The 20,768-nt window shown below is 51.6% G+C and overlaps 1 protein-coding gene across 1 annotated transcript in view; it reads left to right on the top strand.

Moving 5' to 3' along the window:
- Window positions 1–20,768, top strand: part of LOC138515797 (alcohol dehydrogenase 1-like) — a 197,117-nt gene that overhangs the window by 52,079 nt on the left and 124,270 nt on the right. Inside the window, exon 2 of the mRNA XM_069630523.1 lies at window positions 7,109–7,210. Coding sequence (XP_069486624.1) covers window positions 7,109–7,210 — 102 coding nt within the window. The remainder of the gene's footprint in view (window positions 1–7,108; window positions 7,211–20,768) is intronic.

The raw sequence follows: 20,768 nt of genomic DNA, 5'->3' as shown, positions 1-20,768 counted from the left end.
ACTGGCAAGGTGCTTCAACATAGCCCTTTTAGAGTGGTTGGGAGAAGGGACAGAAAAGGACCACAACATGATTCCCATATTTGAACATTGAAAAAGGGAGAACATTATTTTTTGTAGAATAAGAATTAGTCTTGAAATTGAATTTCTGTCTTGAAGAAGGACATGTATCATTTTATAGGAAATGCTGAAACAATTGCTACGATTATAAGATAGGTAAGCTAAATGTAGAAGAAGAAAATATTTTTTCTATAAAAAATCTGGTTTGTAAAAGAAAGGATTCCTGATCTTTTGTCCTTAGCATATAATCTTGGCGGTGTAAGTCAGAGCATGATGACAACTCACGCTGCCATAGATAAAGACTCTGCACACCTACTATTGTGTGTGTATGCTTTACATAGGTCTGTATCTGTTTATCTATCTATCTAGCTATCTATCTATCTATATATGAATAAATACATACTATAGTGCGGTGGTCGCCACATTAGAGTTAAGGTGTGTACCTTCTTCGATAGAAAACCTGAACATTGAATTGCTAATAGCGTTTGACTTGCAGGACAGATTTGGCTGATATTTTGCAAAAAAAAAAGGTTCGTTGCGGACCGCCCACATTGAAACCTTTGGGAAAAGTTCATAACATTTTTTAAACATTATTAACAAAGCAAACAACGCTGTTTTCGGTCCACTCCCATTTATTTTGCCATAGAAAAAAAGGCTGAATTTCTGCGCAGCCCAGGGAAAAACCACTAGACAGAAAAGGGTCAAATATGAAATGGTTGACTTGATTTCCGGGAGGGGTCTGGGGTCATTCCGTCCAGTAGTTTTCAAAATATTTGACTGACACATTCTCTGAAATACATGTCTCTGAATGTACTGAGAGTACTAGTGGCAGTATTTTTCTAATGCCCCAATGTGGTAAATGTGAGCATACATTAAACGCAGGTTGAATATTTGCATCATAATGGAAAGAACATCAAGTGACTAGCTCTTCTATCTGTAAATAAGAAACGCATGGTAAGAGCAAATGAATGAGTTGTTACCAGCTCTCTTGTCCTTTTGCTTTATTAAGTATTTGCTCCTCTGGACAACATTCTTGTGTTTACCTGCATATTATTAGTTTATTTAAACATTATGGGCCTTTTCCCATCTTTGCACATTTGCCCAAATAAGCTTCTCGCACCTGTCGTTTTCTTCTCTTCAACATCTGTAAAATTCGTCCCCACTCTTTGTCTCATGCTGCTAACCTCGTCATTAATTCCTCTGTCCTCTCTTGCCTAGTCGATTACTCTGCTCTTCTTATTGGACTTCCCTCCTCTCTTCTCACTACTTTTCGCTCAGTATTCAATTCCACTATTCTTCTACTGTTCTCACTCTCCCCTCGTTCCTCTGTTACTCCTTCGCTTCTCTCTATATCGCTCCTTTCCTACGATTCTCGTCTTCTCTACCACTCTCTATGCATCGTTTCTAAGTGTCACCAAAGTCTTGCTCCACCCTATATCTCATATCACTTAACTCTCCTTCGCGTTCTTTTCGATCCCAGCATCTTCACCTTCTCACTACCCCTAAACCTCCTTTTGCCCCATCTCACTTTCGTTCATTTTCTGTGTTGGCCCCTAAACTCTGGAACAAACTTCCCCCTCTTTGGTACCCCTTTAAATGCTCATCTTCTGACCTGTGTTTCCTCCTCTTACATTCTTTATTTTTCCGTTTTCACTTCTATCATCAATCAAATCAAATGTTTTGTACCTTTTTTGATACTCGGATATGTGCAGCACTTTGGCGAAAGCGCTCTGTAAATGTCAATAAAATAGAAATATAAAAAAATAAGGGGTTTTTCTGGGCATTTGAAGGCGCATCCCAAATTCACAAACGGGATGTGCTTTTAAATGCTCTGAAATGAGCGCCATCCCGCTACTTCTTTTGAAGTGGGAGGTTTAGGGGGTTGCAAATCATGGCAGAGTGTTATAATGTTAATGCATCACTCCATTCCACTCGGAATGGAGAATGCTTCTCTCCCCCAAGTTCCACCACGGAATGCCCCAGCTGATTCCCCAACCGACAGCCCTCGCCTCCGGGGGCCGTAGAATAAAGCTCTCTCTTCACCTACCTCCGCCTCAGTATTTATTTCATTTGTGGACGAGGCTCCCACTTTCCCCCAGTGAGCGACTCCGGCCCCCGGAGCTTCCCTGCCCGCGTTCCTGTCATCCTCCAGCAGCAGCGGCGGCCCTGGCGGCTCTTCCCCATTGCTGCTCCCGCCTGCCTCCCCTGCTCCACTGCCCTGAGAGAGAGGGGATAAGGGGCCACCAGACAACCATAGAACGGCGGAACGGCACACCAGGTACCGATTTTCTTTATATTTGGGCCGCAACCGGTGTAGCGCTCAACGCGCGTCTTATGAACAAACACCCAACGGCCGTTTGAGGAAGGCACCTCACAACGTGCCCTACGTGTCGCCATCTTACCCACACCCCCTTCCTTCACGGCGACCACGCTGCAGATCCCCGGCAGCTGATCGCAGCGGCCCCAAAGACAAAGCCGCGCACCATAGCGAATGCTTCTCTCCCCCAAGTTCCACCACGGAACGTCCCAGCTGATTCCCCAACCGACAGCCCTCGCCTCCGGGGGCCGTAGAATAAAGCTCTTTCTTCACCTACCTCCGCCTCAGTATTTATTTCACAGGGTTATTTAAGTCAGACAGCCGCGGTTTAAACCACGGCTGTCAAACTTGCATTTCCACCCCCCAAAACATATATGGAAAGGCTTTTTTTTCTCTCTGGCATTTCACTGAGACAGGACCCTTTATGGTCTGTCTCATCGAAATGCGCTCCTGGCAACAAAGTGGTTGCTGAAAGCCTGTCATACATTAGTGTCGGGATGGTGTTCCTGACACTAATACATTCAAGGGGGATGGATAGCGTATCTTTGCGCTACAGTCCAGTTCCTCCAGAAAGGCACAGGTAGCTTTTGAAAAAAAAGGTGAACTGAGCATTTCTGAAAGCAGCGCAAATGAAACAAACGCATTCCTTGCGCCCTTCTAATTTGGGCTGCTTTTTGAGAATCTGGCCCATCGAGACCAAAGATTGGGTTGAATTTGCCGCTATCAATTACCCACATTGCCAAGGGGTAAAACATTAACAATGTTAAAAAAATTGAGAAAAAAAACTTTCTTTAAAGAAAGTATTATAGGGCAACAGAGCACATACACATCAATATTACAAAGAGTGCATTTGGAGTTCTGTAATTATATGCCCTTTGAGTATTATCGATAATGCTGTTTCCCTAAACTATCCTGAGGCGTGCACGTCACTTCTGCTCATCTTGAATGCCCAACATTTCACATTCACATTGGGGTCTTCTGGGTGGTGAGGAGTGAACATTCCAATTGAAGTGGGCTCATCGAATGCTGCTAATGGAGGCCCATGGGTTTCACCGGCCATCTCCTGGGCATGTTGCAGGTGGATGATGGTGATATCTGGGGGACCTCGAGTAGATTTAACACTCCATGAGGAACATGGCTGTGTTTCACATCAACCCCATCATCATCATCATTATCATCATCATCCCCACCACCATCACTATCGTCATCATCATCATCATCATCATCACCACCACCGTCATCGTCATCATCATCATCATGTTTGTTCAGAGAAACTCCATAAAACAGCAATAGGTTATCAAAAAATCATGCATTATAAATTACACAATATCATACAATATGTAATTTCATTACCAGCAAGTGATTCTTCACCACCTAAAATCCCAAACATCTAATAATCACAGCATCATAAATAGTAAAATGTCATCCAAAATGAAATGTCATTGGCATCAGGTAATTCATCAGTGTTTGAGATCCAATGCAATCTAACAGTCACTTACCAGAAACGAACATATATTAAAAAATAACCTCTTCGGATCTGATACACATTGCAGTTGGGAGATACCTTCAAAATGACCAGCGAGTTCTACCATCATAGGGCATCATTAGGCGAAAAAATGCTGGTTGACATAGTCCCTATCCCAAAACGCATAAAAGTGGGATAAAGAAACCTTTCATGTCTTATTACACCCCATAAAAACAAAATTGCCTAAATGGGATGCTACAGTAGCAGGCAGGTCAAGAGTAGCATTATGCCAGGGAAAGAAAGAACACTGAGGGTACGATAAGCAACCCAACAACCCTGCGACCGTGCAACCTTGAAGTTGCAGTATCTCTGGTCCCTTGCTAAGTAACACATCTAATTCCCAAGACCTGTGCAAGAGCTAAAGCATCTCACCATCCCTCTGTTTACTTTTACCCGCTCTGCTCTTTTTCTCATCCAGCCTCACCTGTCCTCTTCTGCTCTACTGCTCTACTGCTCACTTGACTCCCTCACCCGGTCTCTTCCAGCCGCAGGTGAATGCATTGCAACACTTGTTGCCATCACCACCTCTCAGCGGTTCTCTGAGCACATCTTACTGGGCCGTATACCCACTCCCTGGATGAAACTCCTAACAGCTTTGGTGCACTCTGCTCTGCACCAGGGCTGACTTGCCACATTCAAACTCCAATTCAAAGCTGACACGTGTTGGGCTGCCATTGGCTGGCGATCAAGCTCAGCAACGTGAGCCATTAAGAAGGGCCTCTGCCATTTTGCCGTTTACAATGCCCTTGCAGCACTCTGAAGTGTTCACAAACCACAGTCCGACAAACTCGCTAGACAGTCTTCCTGACTGCCATTACAGGAAGTCACCTAATATTTTCCTTCAATTAAATTGTTGTACCATACTCATCAGCCCACAGTGGCATCCTGCGGCTGTGGTCCTCTTCATGGGTGCTGCAATTCTTTATGGTAGGTGCACAACAATTGCCATGGTGAATCAAATGCTGTAATAATAAATAATGGCGACCCTTGCAACTCATGAACCTCAGTGGGAGATGTTTGGGATGCAAATGCTACTATGGTTGATGAGTGATAATTTCCCTGTGATCAGAGTGATGGGTCAAGCCATATATGTCTTTGTCTCTAATGGTTGATTTAGGAAACAGAGAGCGTGCTTCTCATCTGTGTCTCTCTGGGTTCCAGTTCCCTTCAATTAGGAAAATGGGTGAGTCAGGCAGGTTTTATATGTATCCTGTTCCGCAAGGGTGCTTTCCCGGTCTTTGAACCAAATGAGAACTCTCCTTTGATGCACCATGAACCCCTAGGTCTTGGCCACGATTCTTTCTGCCTAGATCTCTAGCCCTAAGACATTGCCATCCGCCTACTAGCACCTAGAACTTTTAAATTAGATAATTACCTGGAGGAGCATCTTAGTTGATACAAGTTCCCTTGAAACCATTTCAATTCATGCTAATTCAGCATCTCTGATAGAACTCCAGAAGCATCCCTATAACTTGGCTTGCCTAAGGCACTGTCAGGTGCAATTGTAACCTGGTAAGATATCTCAGCGGGTTGAACGCTCGCTGCTGTGATTTCTGTGAGATCTGCAGATCACAGGTTCGAATCCCAGCACGGCTTTCATCACTCCGAGGTCTATAAATGAGTACCAACTTCACTTGGGTGATATTGTATGTAACTATGTTCTATGTAAAGTGCTTCAGCATAGGCGCTATATAAATAACAATAACAAAAGTTACACCTCAGGGCCACTACCAATCTCAGAGTCTATGCCACCCCATGGGACCGGCCCTCCTCAGGGTTCCAACTAGCTGGGCCTTCATGTGGCTGTGCAGGGTCACACAGCACTGCAGCCCCCTGACTGCTACCTCAAACACTGCCCGCCAGCACTGAAAGACCTCTGGCCTGACACCAAGGATGCCTGGTGACCTCTGGTATTGATGCTGGGCGAATTCATCCAATATTGCTTTGCCATAGGATGTGATTTGTAGACAGGAGAATCTTTTCAAAGCAACCACCTTGCGCCTGGCTCTGCCCCACACATGGATTTAGGTTTGTCTAAGTACGGTTTATCTTCGCTGAAGTTTGCATTTACCCTTCCCTCCATTTCTTCGCTAAATAAGAGAAAAGAGAGTTTCAGCGTAAAGAGAGAAAATATAACAAGCATGCATTCACTATGACCTGATCCACGGTCACTGAAGCTAACAGCAAACTCTTACATGTCCAGGCATGACTTGAGACGTCCAATGGGAAAAAGGCAGCAGTTGCAATATTCCTACACACCCGCCCTTCTCCAGGACCTTTTTTAATTTAAATTCTAATGTTCCTAGGGAAGATATTTTCAATGTCATAGTTGTTTGATAATTTGGTCCCGAGTGTCTACACTGTGCATACTAGATACATGTTCCTGTTAACATCAGCAATACAAAAAAAATCAAATGTATTTATAACAACAAGTAAAAGTCCTACCTCATTAGCGAGGCAACTAACAAATACAAATTAGACAAGTATTAAAGACTCATCTCGTCATTAACAAAGTGAAAATGCGTCCCCCCTCGATTTTCACATAGCAGGCGGGTGTACACAATCAAACAAAGAACAAATTGCAATATACACACAACAATTTGCAAATGCATCCCTGAAATAACTAGAATTACTGGTAAAGTGTTAGTGCTAAATCTTATACAATTGCTAAATTAGATCTAGACAAATACAATACAGACAAAGTGCATCAAGAAATCCTTTGAAACACAAAATGACAAACATCATGTTTCATCAATCTTCAATGTTCCCTTCCAGAGCTAATCCTCTAACATCACAAAGCCGTATTGCAAATCTATAGAGGTCCACACTGTGTCTTCTTGTACTCGCCTCTTTTCGGGGTACACAGGGGGACCTTGCTGAGGTACCATTAAGGTGGCCAGCCTGCCATGCTTTGAAAGGTTTTTGTGGGGGAGGGCTGGTGCCGCTTTCTAAGAAGGCGTTGGTTGGGCATCGTGGTGGCGAGAGGACAACCGCCCACTCTGACCGTGATTTTATCCCCTAAAGGTACAATGAAAGGTTCAGTAGGACAAGTTCCGGGATGTACATGTTTACTTTTGGCCCAATGGGTCTCTCCAACATGAATGCATCGAGAGCAAGCAATCATGTCATTTTGATCATATCTGCAATCATTGGCATTTACTGATGGAACCACACGTTAACCCACATCTTTTTTGGGTCTGATTTGACAGGTTATTAAGTGTAAGGCGGCAGTTGCCTGGGGACCTGGTCAACCTTTTGTCATCGAGGAGATTGAAGTCGCCCCACCAAAGGCACACGAAATCCGCATCAAGGTAAGAACAATAGAACACATGTTCATAAAGCTTGTCTCTGTTTAAGGTTTGATCACCGGTGGGATACCAAAAGAGTTAATGAGAACAAAAAATGATATTAATTCATTTGATCTTATTGTACTCATCAAGGACAGAGCATGATAATGCATTTTCATAATTACTACATGCCAAGATGTATTAGGTTAAGTAATCTTATTTACCAGCAGTACCACTGCTAGAGCGCAGTAAGAGCTGCAACAATTAATTAGCGAAATAAGGGCGGTAATAAGGATGAAAGTGATTGACAAACAAAAATGGACTACATTTTTTTTTGAAGCTTGAAAAGTCTGAAATTCCTCGAACGTTGCTTGGGATTGAGTTCCACAGATAGGTGCTCGGGGGGGCGGGGCAGGGTGAGGGCAGATAGCTCCAAGGTCTACGGTCGGTTCTTAGTTCATGACTGGTGTGATCAATAGGTCGGAGGAGGCTCTCATAGATCCAGAGGGTCTATAATGCTGCAATTTGTCCAGAATAAAAGCAGGTGCCGGGCCATACTGTGCCTAATGTGACCTTCAAATTCTTGGAACCAATAAGGGCAGAGAGCGGATGCCAATGCCATGATTGATGGATCGGTGTAAAGGATTGCCATGATATGATATATGATATGGCATTTACAACGCGCCTGTGCACAAGTGTTTCTAGGAAACAGAGGGAGGACAAAACAACAATCCTATTAGGCCTTGTGTCATTCAGATCGTGTATGTGCCGGGAAGTGGAAGGGGAGAAGTGAAGGTAGTCAAAAAGTGCAGCCAGCGGGTGCTCAGTGCAGGTAAATAAGGAAGTGGCTAATAATTGCAGAGAAAAGGGACTGTAAGGTTACAGATACAGACCACAAGTGCTGGGGGGCCCGAGAGGCAGTGTGAGGTACAACTGGACATTCAGGCACCTGGGCCCAAGTTCAGACGGTGGCCAGGTGACCAGTGCATGGAGCAGGTGGGTCATTAGCAGGGGAGAGGAAGAGAGAAAGTGGAAGCAAAGAGGAAGGACTTGAGTGGCTTCCGGAACCGGCGGTGGTTCTGCTCAAGATTGAGAGAGGCAGGAAAGCTGTTCCAGAGGGAGGCCCCAGCTGAAGAATGAGATCTGCCCCCCAACCCCCCACTCTGCTTGGAAAAGCGACTGACCCTCAGGGAGTTGGAGGTGGATGGGTGGAGAGCTCGAGTAGGGAGATGTTTAGGAAGAGCGAGTTGGAGGTAGTGTGGTCCCAGGCCCAAGGATGCCGCCTTGTGGACGATGTAGAGGGTCTTGAACTTGATCCTTGCTGCCACTGGGAGCCAATGAAGAGATTTCAGAGCTGGAGAGATACAATCCCTGGGCTGGAGGCAAAGGACAAGTATTGTAGTCCTGTTCTGGATACGTTGTAGAGGACACAGAGTAGAGGCAGGAAGATTTAGAAAGAGGCTGTTGCAAAAGTCCAGCATAGACAGGACCAGAGCTCTGGAGACAGTGAGCTTCTGGGGGAAAGTGAGGAAAGGAAGAATACCTGGGAGGAGGTGCAGCTGGTAGCTTGTCTTCTTAGAGACATCAGAGATGTGAGGACAGAAGGAGAGGGTGGAGTCGAAGATGACCCCAAGGTTCTTAAATTCACACATGGGAGCAGGAAGAGGGCCCAGAGTGGGCGGCCAGAATGAGAGGAAAGGAGGGAGCTGGTGTTCCGATGAGGAGGATCTCCGTCTTACTGGCATTAAGGCAGAGATCATTGGCGGCACACCACTCCTGACAGTCATCTAGTGATCTAGTGCCTGTGACAGCATGAGCTGCCATGTTCCGGAAGATGCTGGAGTCTTTGAATTGCATAAGCAGGTAGGCTAAGATGCAATCCATTGGCAGAGTCAACACTAAAAAGAATGAGCGCAGTGACAGCAGAAACCATCTGATCCTATTCTAGCAGAGGAAGCAAAGGAAGAATTGACTTGGATTTTCTGAGGTGCCAAAATCCGACCTGTATAACTGCCGTTATATGAAGAACATAGACAATTTCAGCACAGAATGACTCCCAAACATTTGGGTGTGGCTGGATCATTATTAGTATAGAAGATCCTGAGATAGCCAGGTACGGCGTCCGGGCCTTTCAATTTTTTCAGTTGAAATGGCCCAAGTCTCAGGCCCCCGCGGACCCCACCCCTGAGCAGCTGCCCACATGTTCACAGTCTTATGAGACAGAAACATGTTCTCTGAATCAGAATATTAAATGTGTGCTTTGCAGCACACATTACAGGCTGCTGTTGCTGGCAACCTCGAGCCCCTCTGCCCCTCTCATATACAGCAACTTTCTTAGCACCTTATTGCCTCCTTACTCTGCTTTTTTCTGCATTATCACTATTTATCAACAATGTTCCAAGTAGCTTTTCTGTCGTCATTCAGTGTTTCAGCTTCCTGCTGGCTGCCTGCCCCTGGATGTTTAGCAGCTTTAATACTTTACTCTGTCTCCATTATGAGAGCAGGCCAGGGTGCCTCATACTGTTTGTCCCAGCTGTAGGCAGGGGGCGCCCACACATCATGTTGAAATGGACCCCCACGCCCCGTGACACATTTTCATCCGGCCATGGAGGTTTCTCTGTAAAACAGGGCACCTAGGAGGGACGTAGCCGCGGTAAATGTTGCCTGTAGAGAGAGCGTATTAGGACAGTTTGCGAAAAGAAGTTGACTTTTATTAATTTGTGTGGCTAGGTGCACTGGTTTTGCATTGACACTTAGGGAGAAGGGCTTTTCAGGGCTGGGTGTGTCAGCTATGAATGGTCGGCTTGCAAACGGGCTGAGCTTGTGCTTGGAAGTAACTAGGAGGATTAGGCGCTTCAGGCAGTTGAAGGGCACTTTTGGCACGCATTGGTGAATTTATTTTAGAGATATGCTGGATTGCCCGTCTGTGTGGCCTTGAATCTCGTGCAAAGTTCCTTGAATGGGCACCAGACTTTGTTGAGAAGCCAAGGAAGTTCTCAGAGAGTGGGAGAGACTGGTCCAGTCACTGGAGAAATACCTGACTTGCATTGTGGGTGAATTGCAGTGTGTGTTGTGGCCAAAATCCCTCTGGTCCTCAGAGAGCTCATTGCAGCAGCTCTTGCTGCAGTGAGTTCCTGCTCACGTTTAAGTGATCAAGAAGGTTTGGAGGTTCAGATTGCTAGAAACTGGGAGGGGGAATAGCAGGGGTTAGCAGCATGTTATGTGTGTCGGATGGAAGAGAGTTTGAGGTCGAACAAGACTGCAGAACCCTTACCTTCAAGATTATTTCTGGACTATAGGAGAAGAGGGACCAGTTGGCGAAGAGTTCTTTCATTTGAGGTATTCTGTACTTGTGTTCAGTGATCCGGAACCCAGCGGTTATGGCTTGGAGACTCAGCTTGTTTAAGGCTATCCAATTTAGGATAACGTTGGGCAGATGGCCAGTTCCCCTCAATTGGGGGAAAGACTCCACATATTGGGCAGTTTACAGGTCCTGGGCACTGACTAGGCGACAAAGAGCGAAGGAGTTATCAATGATTCTTGGGGTGTTCCATTGCTCAATCATAAGGATGGTTTAAAGGCCAGAGATTCGAAAATTAAACCATCTTTGGTCATGTGACCAGATGATGCGCAAATTCTCATAGCACTTCGCTGAGAGGAAACATATCATTCAGTTAGAGGAAAGAACGTAACACTTGAATAAATAAAATGTTCTGGATCTAGGAAACTGCCCAACGCAAACAGTGTTAATCAATACAAAGACAACACAGTGCAAATTGATGTTTTCTTTCTAAACTAGGGTCCTATATTACGCCGGGTAAGAGAAGACTGTTTCCAATCAGTCTGGAAACTGGGACGCCGCGTTTAGCCTTAAGGATGAGCCAGAGCAGAAAACAAGCCCATATTTTAAAGGCTTGACACTGCAGGGAAGATACAACGTTGCCCCACCGCTGTTTTGGAGTGAGGGACAGAAGATGGGGTTCCTTTATATAGGTCGCAGCATGGGATGTAAAGGCATCTTTACGCTGGGTGAGACCCAGAAAATGCCTGCAGTATTCTGTGTAAAGAAAGCGTCCTTAAGATGGGAATCTAAACATATGCAAGTGGTAATGTTCAGAAGTCCCTGAGTTGAGTACTCTGAGCGTATGCAAACTTCAATTATTTTTTAAGTTCTCGAATTGTTGCAGGATTGGTTACCAAGTAGCCAATCATCTCTTTCATTATCTTTCCACGGTCTATAAGTATTTTATGGTCTTGCTCCTCCTTATCTTTCCTCACTTTTTCCCCCCTTCCTCTCCATCCCATCTCCTGCGCACCCCATCGCACACTTCCTCCTTTCCGTTCTAAAGCCACCCTGCACTCCAGCCTTCTTTCGCCCTACTTCCTCCAAAACATTGGAACACTGGTTATCTTTCTTTTCGCTCCTCTACCTCACTCCATTTGTTTTGTTCTTGACTAAAGTAATTCTTGCTTTCTTCTGCCGCCTAGTGTCTTCTTTTTTCATTTTGCCCTTCATTGAATTGTATCACGCTTATCTTTGTACAGTGCTTTGGCGTAAAGTGTTCTAAAAATAAAAAATAAATGCAAATATAAATACATGAACCCTTCTTTTCAGTTCGTGGTTTCCTTAGTTAGGGGTTTCCTCCTGTGTTGGCACCTGTTATTACTGCACTTTGCAGCTAGCTGTGCTTTCCTCTCTGTGTTTCATAAAACCTCTTCTCAAATGAAATCAAACTAAAAAGGTATGATTTTCTCCTTTTCCTTCCCTCGCCTGCTTCTGTGCTAAACTCTCCACCTGCTGCTGAGACTTGGGCCTGGTCCCTTCAGAGTTTTACAGGGACCAGACCGCCCCCCACCAGTCTCCCGAGCATCCTCTGCCAGCACCTGCCCTCTGGCTCCCTTTCCTGGACTATCCCATCCCAGTCCTCCTGTTCACTGCACTCCCCCCTCCCCTTTTCCCCTGGCACTTGCCACCTTGCCTGAATAGCACTTGCCCACTCCCACCCATCCCTGCAGTTCTCGCAGTACCCACCCCCTTGCACTTATCACCTTGTCATGCACTTGCACGGTAGGATTGTCACAAGGCCAATATAACTGTTGCTTTGTTCTTTGTTGTTGAATTTCTATGATTTCCCATGTCCACCCCCATCTTTATTGTGGCGCCTGCAAACACTTGGGTACAGGTGCCATAGAAATGTCCAATAAATAAAATAAAAATGATTTACTAAGACTCTAAATACTTAGGCTGCAAGGACTGTAACAACACAACTAGTAATACTTCCCAACACTACCCTTCTATGTGTTGACGATATCAGCATTAATGATATAGGAAAACTAGACACCTTCAAGCTAGAAACCTTCAAGCAGATGATGTGGACGTTTGCCAAAGATTCCTGTGGAGGAAGGAAGTACTAACTCCATCTGCCATAGCCAGAGCCGTTTAACAGGGTTGGACAACTCTTGTTCTCAATGGGATCAATGATAGCAAGGAAACTCACTCTACGTCTCTGGCTAGGCAGGTCAAACCTGAGATAAGAAGTATGGATTGAGGTCATGACCAAACAAGCAGCAAAGAAGAGAATATCCTGACAAATATTGGTTTCATTGAACAAATTTCAACTCATGTAGGGAGGGATCTTACAATGCAATTCATCACCAACGTTTTCTTTACTGGCAAAAAAAGGGCTACTTTTGCAACTGTCCCCAGCCTTATGGTTCTTTTATGTCGGTCTTGTCGAAATGGAACTTTATTTATGTGGTTTTTAGAGGCTTAGTGTAATTTGTATGACATGTTAATAAAACAATTGGTGATTATAATAGTACGAGCCAAGTGCCCTAGTCCAAATCATAATCAACATAATCATTTGCAACAATTGGGATGATTGTAATTGTAATAATTGGTTATTTATAACACGCTTAATACCTGGAGGTTTCTAAGTGCGGAACCGGGGATCGAACCTGTGTTGCTCCGCGTCGTCTTGCTTCCAAGGCGAGCACGTTGCCCCTGAGTTATCCACCCGAGACTGACCACAAGCAATTGTTTACAGGGTCTATACGAAAATGGTACCTGGAAAATGTAATCAAGGGAAAAACTCGTCAGAAAAAAGTAGTTTTAAAAAACATAGTCCTCCCTTTTAAGCAATTTAAAGCATGAAAGGTTTGCCAGTGATAAGGATGTCAAAACGAGCTATTTCTAAGCACACAAAGTACATGGCTATAACCGTAATGCTGACCAAAACGCCTACTAATGCCAAGCAATCACCAGACCTCCATAATCACTGTAATACTACCCCTAAACTTTACCCTAACTCTAACCACAACTCTAATTCTAACCCTAACTAATAGGCTTTAACTAACCCTTTTTAACTCTAAACTATCTTGTTCACATGTGGTGTCGTACAAAATACTATCAGGCCGATTCATGGAATAATTAGCGCGGCGCAAGTGGGCAAAAACATGCGAATCGCAGTGGAATAGCGAAAATCGCAGTGCAATTGCGAAAATCGCACGAAAAGCAGCGCACGTCGATTCATGGAAGGCCGTGCGCGAGAAAACCAGCGGATGTGCGATAAAAAAGTGCGCGGCGCACGTTGGCGCACAGGCCATCTAACAGCGTGCGCCAGGTCACAGCGAAACTCGCACAGGCCACAGCGAAATTCGCACATAGCGCGGCGCACGCAACAAAAGTAGGCGGAACACGGGCGTAACACTCGGAATGGGGAACAACTTGCCAAAACGTGGGCGTCACGGGGGAAGTACAGGGCACAAGTGCGCGGAACGCCCACACGCTCGCCTACAACACGTATTCATGGAATAGAATAGTGCAAAAAAGCGCACGCTCAAACCAGCGCACAGGCACAAACACGGCCGCCACAAGAAAGCAGGCGGTAGCGTCTCTGCGGCTGTAAGAAATGTGCGCCAAAAGGTGCGCCAACAAATAGCACCTATATACTGCCATGATGAATGTCCCATACTGTGGCCCTCCAGGAAAAATGACGTGCAAAGGGGTACCCACAAACACGGACACCCGCTGACAAAAAATACGTGTGCGTGTATACCGAGGTGCGCGGGAAGTCTAACACGCAATTTCAGCAGGGTACGTGCATCACAGGGGTTCGCGTGAAGTTATTCACGCGATCGGGCCTGGGGGAGCGGGCTACGTGTATTTCAGGGGTTCGCGTGAAGTTTCACACGCGATCGGGTCTGGGGGAGCGGGCTACGTGTATTACAGGGGTTCGCGTGAAGTTCCTCACGCGATCGGGCCTGGGGGAGCGGGCTACGTGTATTTCAGGGGTTCGCGTGAAGTTTCACACGCGATCGGGTCTGGGGGAGCGGGCTACGTGTATTACAGGGGTTCGCGTGAAGTTACTCACGCGATCGGGCCTGGGGGAGCGGGCTACGTGTATTCCAGGGGTGCGCGTGAAGTTCCACACGCGAATAGCCTGGGCGCGTGGATTTCAGGGGTGCGCGGGAAGTTCCACACGCGAATAGCCTGGGGGCGCGTGTATTCCAGGGGTGCGAGTGAAGTTCCACACGCGAATAGCCTGGGCGCGTGTATTTCAAGGGTGCGCGGGAAGTTCCACACGCGAATTGCCTGGGCGCGTGTATTTCAGGGGTGCGCGGGAAGTTCCACACGCGAATAGCCTGGGCGCGTGTATTTCAGGGGTGCGCGTGAAGTTCCACACGCGAATAGCCTGGGCGCGTGTATTTCAGGGGTGCGCGGGAAGTTCCACACGCGAATAGCCTGGGGGCGCGTGTATTCCAGGGGTGCGAGTGAAGTTCCACACGCGAATAGCCTGGGCGCGTGTATTTCAGGGGTGCGCGGGAAGTTCCACACGCGAATAGCCTGGGCGCGTGTATTTCAGGGGTGCGCGGGAAGTTCCACATGTGATTTGACAGTGTAGGTCCTCCCAGGTGTACCCTCCACGGCCCCTGCAGGCAGCCCACACCACAGGGGACTACCCTGCATCCCTGGTCATGTCCCGCAGGCAGCCCACCCACCATGGGCATGCCCCCCAGCAAAGGCACATGTCTCCTTGAACTAATGAACACCAACTCATGTCCCCTTGCACCCCCACCCCCCAGCAGTGCAGGGGCAGCCTCCACCAGGCCCCCACTCATGTCTCCCACCACCCCCACCCCCCAGCACTGTGGGGCACCTGCCAGCAGGCCCCCACCCATGTCCAACTCATGTCTCCCACCACCCCCACCCCCCAGCCACCAGGGGCACCCTCCACCAGGCCCCCACTCATGTCTCCCACCACCCCCACACCCCAGCCACCAGGGGCACCCTCCACCAGGCCCCCACTCATGTCTCCCACCACCCCCAAACCCCAGCAGTGCAGGGTCACCCTCCACCAGGCCCCCACTCATGTCACCCACCACCCCCACCCCCCAGCCACCAGGGGCACCCTCCACCAGGCCCCCACTCATGTCTCCCACCACCCCCACCCCCCAGCCACCAGGGGCACCCTCCACCAGGCCCCCACTCATGTCTCCCACCACCCCCACCCCCCAGCCACCAGGGGCACCCTCCACCAGGCCCCCACTCATGTCTCCCACCACCCCCACCCCCCAGCCACCAGGGGCACCCTCCACCAGGCCCCCACTCATGTCTCCCACCACCCCCACCCCCCAGCCACCAGGGGCACCCTCCACCAGGCCCCCACTCATGTCTCCCACCACCCCCACCCCCCAGCCACCAGGGGCACCCTCCACCAGGCCCCCACTCATGTCTCCCACCACCCCCACACCCCAGCCACCAGGGGCACCCTCCACCAGGCCCCCACTCATGTCACCCACCACCCCCACACCCCAGCAGTGCAGGGGCAGCCTCCACCAGGCCCCCACTCATGTCTCCCACCACCCCCACCCCCCAGCACTGTGGGGCACCTGCCAGCAGGCCCCCACCCATGTCCAACTCATGTCTCCCACCACCCCCACCCCCCAGCCACCAGGGGCACCCTCCACCAGGCCCCCACTCATGTCTCCCACCACCCCTACACCCCAGCCACCAGGGGCACCCTCCACCAGGCCCCCACTCATGTCTCCCACCACCCCCAAACCCCAGCAGTGCAGGGTCACCCTCCACCAGGCCCCCACTCATGTCACCCACCACCCCCACCCCCCAGCCACCAGGGGCACCCTCCACCAGGCCCCCACTCATGTCTCCCACCACCCCCACCCCCCAGCCACCAGGGGCACCCTCCACCAGGCCCCCACTCATGTCTCCCACCACCCCCACCCCCAGCCACCAGGGGCACCCTCCACCAGGCCCCCACTCATGTCTCCCACCACCCCCACCCCCCAGCCACCAGGGGCACCCTCCACCAGGCCCCCACTCATGTCTCCCACCACCCCCACACCCCAGCCACCAGGGGCACCCTCCACCAGGCCCCCACTCATGTCACCCACCACCCCCACACCCCAGCAGTGCAGGGGCAGCCTCCACCAGGCCCCCACTCATGTCTCCCACCACCCCCACCCCCCAGCACTGTGGGGCACCTGCCAGCAGGCCCCCACCCATGTCCAACTCATGTCTCCCACCACCCCCACCCCCCAGCCACCAGGGGCACCCTCCACCAGGCCCCCACTCATGTCTCCCACCACCCCCACACCCCAGCCACCAGGGGCACCCTCCACCAGGCCCCCACTCATGTCTCCCACCACCCCCAAACCCCAGCAGTGCAGGGTCACCCTCCACCAGGCCCCCACTCATGTTACCCACCACCCCCACCCCCCAGCCACCAGGGGCACCCTCCACCAGGCCCCCACTCATGTCTCCCACCACCCCCACCCCCCAGCCACCAGGGGCACCCTCCACCAGGCCCCCACTCATGTCTCCCACCACCCCCACCCCCCAGCACTGTGGGGCACCTGCCAGCAGGCCCCCACCCATGTCCAACTCATGTCTCCCACCACCCCCACCCCCCAGCCACCAGGGGCACCCTCCACCAGGCCCCCACTCATGTCACCCACCACCCCCACACCCCAGCAGTGCAGGGGCAGCCTCCACCAGGCCCCCACTCATGTCTCCCACCACCCCCACCCCCCCAGCACTGTGGGGCACCTGCCAGCAGGCCCCCACCCATGTCCAACTCATGTCTCCCACCACCCCCACCCCCCAGCCACCAGGGGCACCCTCCACCAGGCCCCCACTCATGTCCCCCTGCACCTCCACACCACAGCCACCTGGGGCACCCTCCACCAGGCCCCCACTCATGTCTCCCACCACCCCCACCCCCCCAGCACTGTGGGGCACCTGCCAGCAGGCCCCCACCCATGTCCAATCCATGCCCCCCTGCACCTGGGTCCCAACATTCCCCAATCATGTCCGTAATGCCCATCCTCCCCTGCCAAAAGGCCCAACCAACTATCACACCCCACCAGGGGCACCCTCCACCAGGCCCCCACTCATGTCTCCCACCACCCCCACCCCCCAGCCACCAGGGGCACCCTCCACCAGGCCCCCACTCATGTCTCCCACCACCCCCACACCCCAGCCACCAGGGGCACCCTCCACCAGGCCCCCACTCATGTCACCCACCACCCCCACACCCCAGCAGTGCAGGGGCAGCCTCCACCAGGCCCCCACTCATGTCTCCCACCACCCCCACCCCCCAGCACTGTGGGGCACCTGCCAGCAGGCCCCCACCCATGTCCAACTCATGTCTCCCACCACCCCCACCCCCCAGCCACCAGGGGCACCCTCCACCAGGCCCCCACTCATGTCTCCCACCACCCCTACACCCCAGCCACCAGGGGCACCCTCCACCAGGCCCCCACTCATGTCTCCCACCACCCCCAAACCCCAGCAGTGCAGGGTCACCCTCCACCAGGCCCCCACTCATGTCACCCACCACCCCCACCCCCCAGCCACCAGGGGCACCCTCCACCAGGCCCCCACTCATGTCTCCCACCACCCCCACCCCCCAGCCACCAGGGGCACCCTCCACCAGGCCCCCACTCATGTCTCCCACCACCCCCACCCCCAGCCACCAGGGGCACCCTCCACCAGGCCCCCACTCATGTCTCCCACCACCCCCACCCCCCAGCCACCAGGGGCACCCTCCACCAGGCCCCCACTCATGTCTCCCACCACCCCCACACCCCAGCCACCAGGGGCACCCTCCACCAGGCCCCCACTCATGTCACCCACCACCCCCACACCCCAGCAGTGCAGGGGCAGCCTCCACCAGGCCCCCACTCATGTCTCCCACCACCCCCACCCCCCAGCACTGTGGGGCACCTGCCAGCAGGCCCCCACCCATGTCCAACTCATGTCTCCCACCACCCCCACCCCCCAGCCACCAGGGGCACCCTCCACCAGGCCCCCACTCATGTCTCCCACCACCCCCACACCCCAGCCACCAGGGGCACCCTCCACCAGGCCCCCACTCATGTCTCCCACCACCCCCAAACCCCAGCAGTGCAGGGTCACCCTCCACCAGGCCCCCACTCATGTTACCCACCACCCCCACCCCCCAGCCACCAGGGGCACCCTCCACCAGGCCCCCACTCATGTCTCCCACCACCCCCACCCCCCAGCCACCAGGGGCACCCTCCACCAGGCCCCCACTCATGTCTCCCACCACCCCCACCCCCCAGCACTGTGGGGCACCTGCCAGCAGGCCCCCACCCATGTCCAACTCATGTCTCCCACCACCCCCACCCCCCAGCCACCAGGGGCACCCTCCACCAGGCCCCCACTCATGTCACCCACCACCCCCACACCCCAGCAGTGCAGGGGCAGCCTCCACCAGGCCCCCACTCATGTCTCCCACCACCCCCACCCCCCCAGCACTGTGGGGCACCTGCCAGCAGGCCCCCACCCATGTCCAACTCATGTCTCCCACCACCCCCACCCCCCAGCCACCAGGGGCACCCTCCACCAGGCCCCCACTCATGTCCCCCTGCACCTCCACACCACAGCCACCAGGGGCACCCTCCACCAGGCCCCCACTCATGTCTCCCACCACCCCCACCCCCCCAGCACTGTGGGGCACCTGCCAGCAGGCCCCCACCCATGTCCAATCCATGCCCCCCTGCACCTGGGTCCCAACATTCCCCAATCATGTCCGTAATGCCCATCCTCCCCTGCCAAAAGGCCCAACCAACTATCACACCCACCCACATATCAAAGGCAATTACATGTTACACCCCCAATTTAAATAATGCAATTGAACACATGTCTGTCACACACAATGGCTGCAAGTGAATGACAAAACACCCAACATGACATGCCTGAAAGCAATTAGATGATACGACACATTGAAGAATAAAAAAAATAATGTATTGAACAGCAAGTAGAATGGAAATGAAATAAGAAAAAACACAAAGCAAATCAAACAAAACAAGATGAATGTCCAAGAAAATAATCTGAAAAATTAAAATAAACCAACGAAGAACCATGAAGAAGATCATCCTGGGTCCATGAGCCCAACCAAATTAAACCTAACTATGACTACTAACTAAAAACTGAACTATATACAAAAAAGTGGTGCATTGTCCAATCGCTACCAAAAAAAATCAAAAAAACAAAGGAAACCTAACCCTAACTATACAACTATATACAAAGGCAGCGGGCTATTCGGACGGCTCACTGGTTGTTGTCATGGGCCAGGGCATCATCGAACTCCTGGTCAATGGCTTGGAGGCGGGCATGTTCCCTGGCCCCGAGGTCCCGCAGGGATAACGCAGTGTCAAGCTCAAACTCCCTGCGAAGACCCTCGAGGCACTCAGCCCGCCTCAGCGCCCTCCGCATGGAGTCCTCCGCCCTGACCATCGTGAGCCGTTCCTCCTCTGCCCGCTGCCGCTCCGCACCTATCCGCTGGCACAACCGCTCCCACACGGAAGCCACTCCCATTCCAGGGTTCTCCTGCCCTCCGGCCGATGCCTGCACCCCTGATGTTGATGGCCCCGAGCCATGATGCCTCCCACGTTGAGCCTGCTGCTGCCTCCGACGCAACTGCCTGTGCCAGCACGACGGCATCCAGGCTGATGGAAACCACCGACGCCGTCGTGCACGTGCCCTGCCCGATGATGCCGTCACATCCTCCATCTGCTGGGGTCCAGTTGCTCTGGTGTCCACCCCTGCTGGATCTCTGACTCCCGACTGTGGCAGGGATGGGATCCCCACCGAGCTGGCTGCATTGGTCGGGGCAGGTCCACAGGGGGCCCTGGTGGCATCTGGGCTGGAAGACGGCAAGGAGAACGACTGGTGGATAGCCTGCACAGAGGAGGAGAGGGCCGCCACATTGGCCAACACATGCAGGAAACCCCCGAACATGGCCGATCCCAATTGGGCCACGTCGGCACGGTGCACTTCGTGATGACGTGCGTGCTCCTCCCGGGAAGCACGCACGGCATCACGAATCACAGCCGTGCGCATCGCGACCCCAATCAGGACCTTCTCCGCACGGCCAGGGGTTCCCACGTCCGCAGGTGGAGGGGAGTCAGGTGACATGGACATCCCCTCTACCTGCGGACAGGCCTGGGACGGGGCATCCCTGCTGGTGCATGGTGGTGCACTCACAGGGTCAGGGACAGCGACATGCACAGGCCCCTCCACGGTGACCTGTGC

This window comes from Ambystoma mexicanum, chromosome 6q, assembly GCF_040938575.1.
Source record: "Ambystoma mexicanum isolate Mex_15411 chromosome 6q, UKY_AmexF1_1, whole genome shotgun sequence".
Lineage (NCBI taxonomy): Eukaryota > Metazoa > Chordata > Amphibia > Caudata > Ambystomatidae > Ambystoma > Ambystoma mexicanum.
Note: the sequence above shows the minus strand (reverse complement) of the source record. Positions and strands in the feature narration are given on the sequence as shown.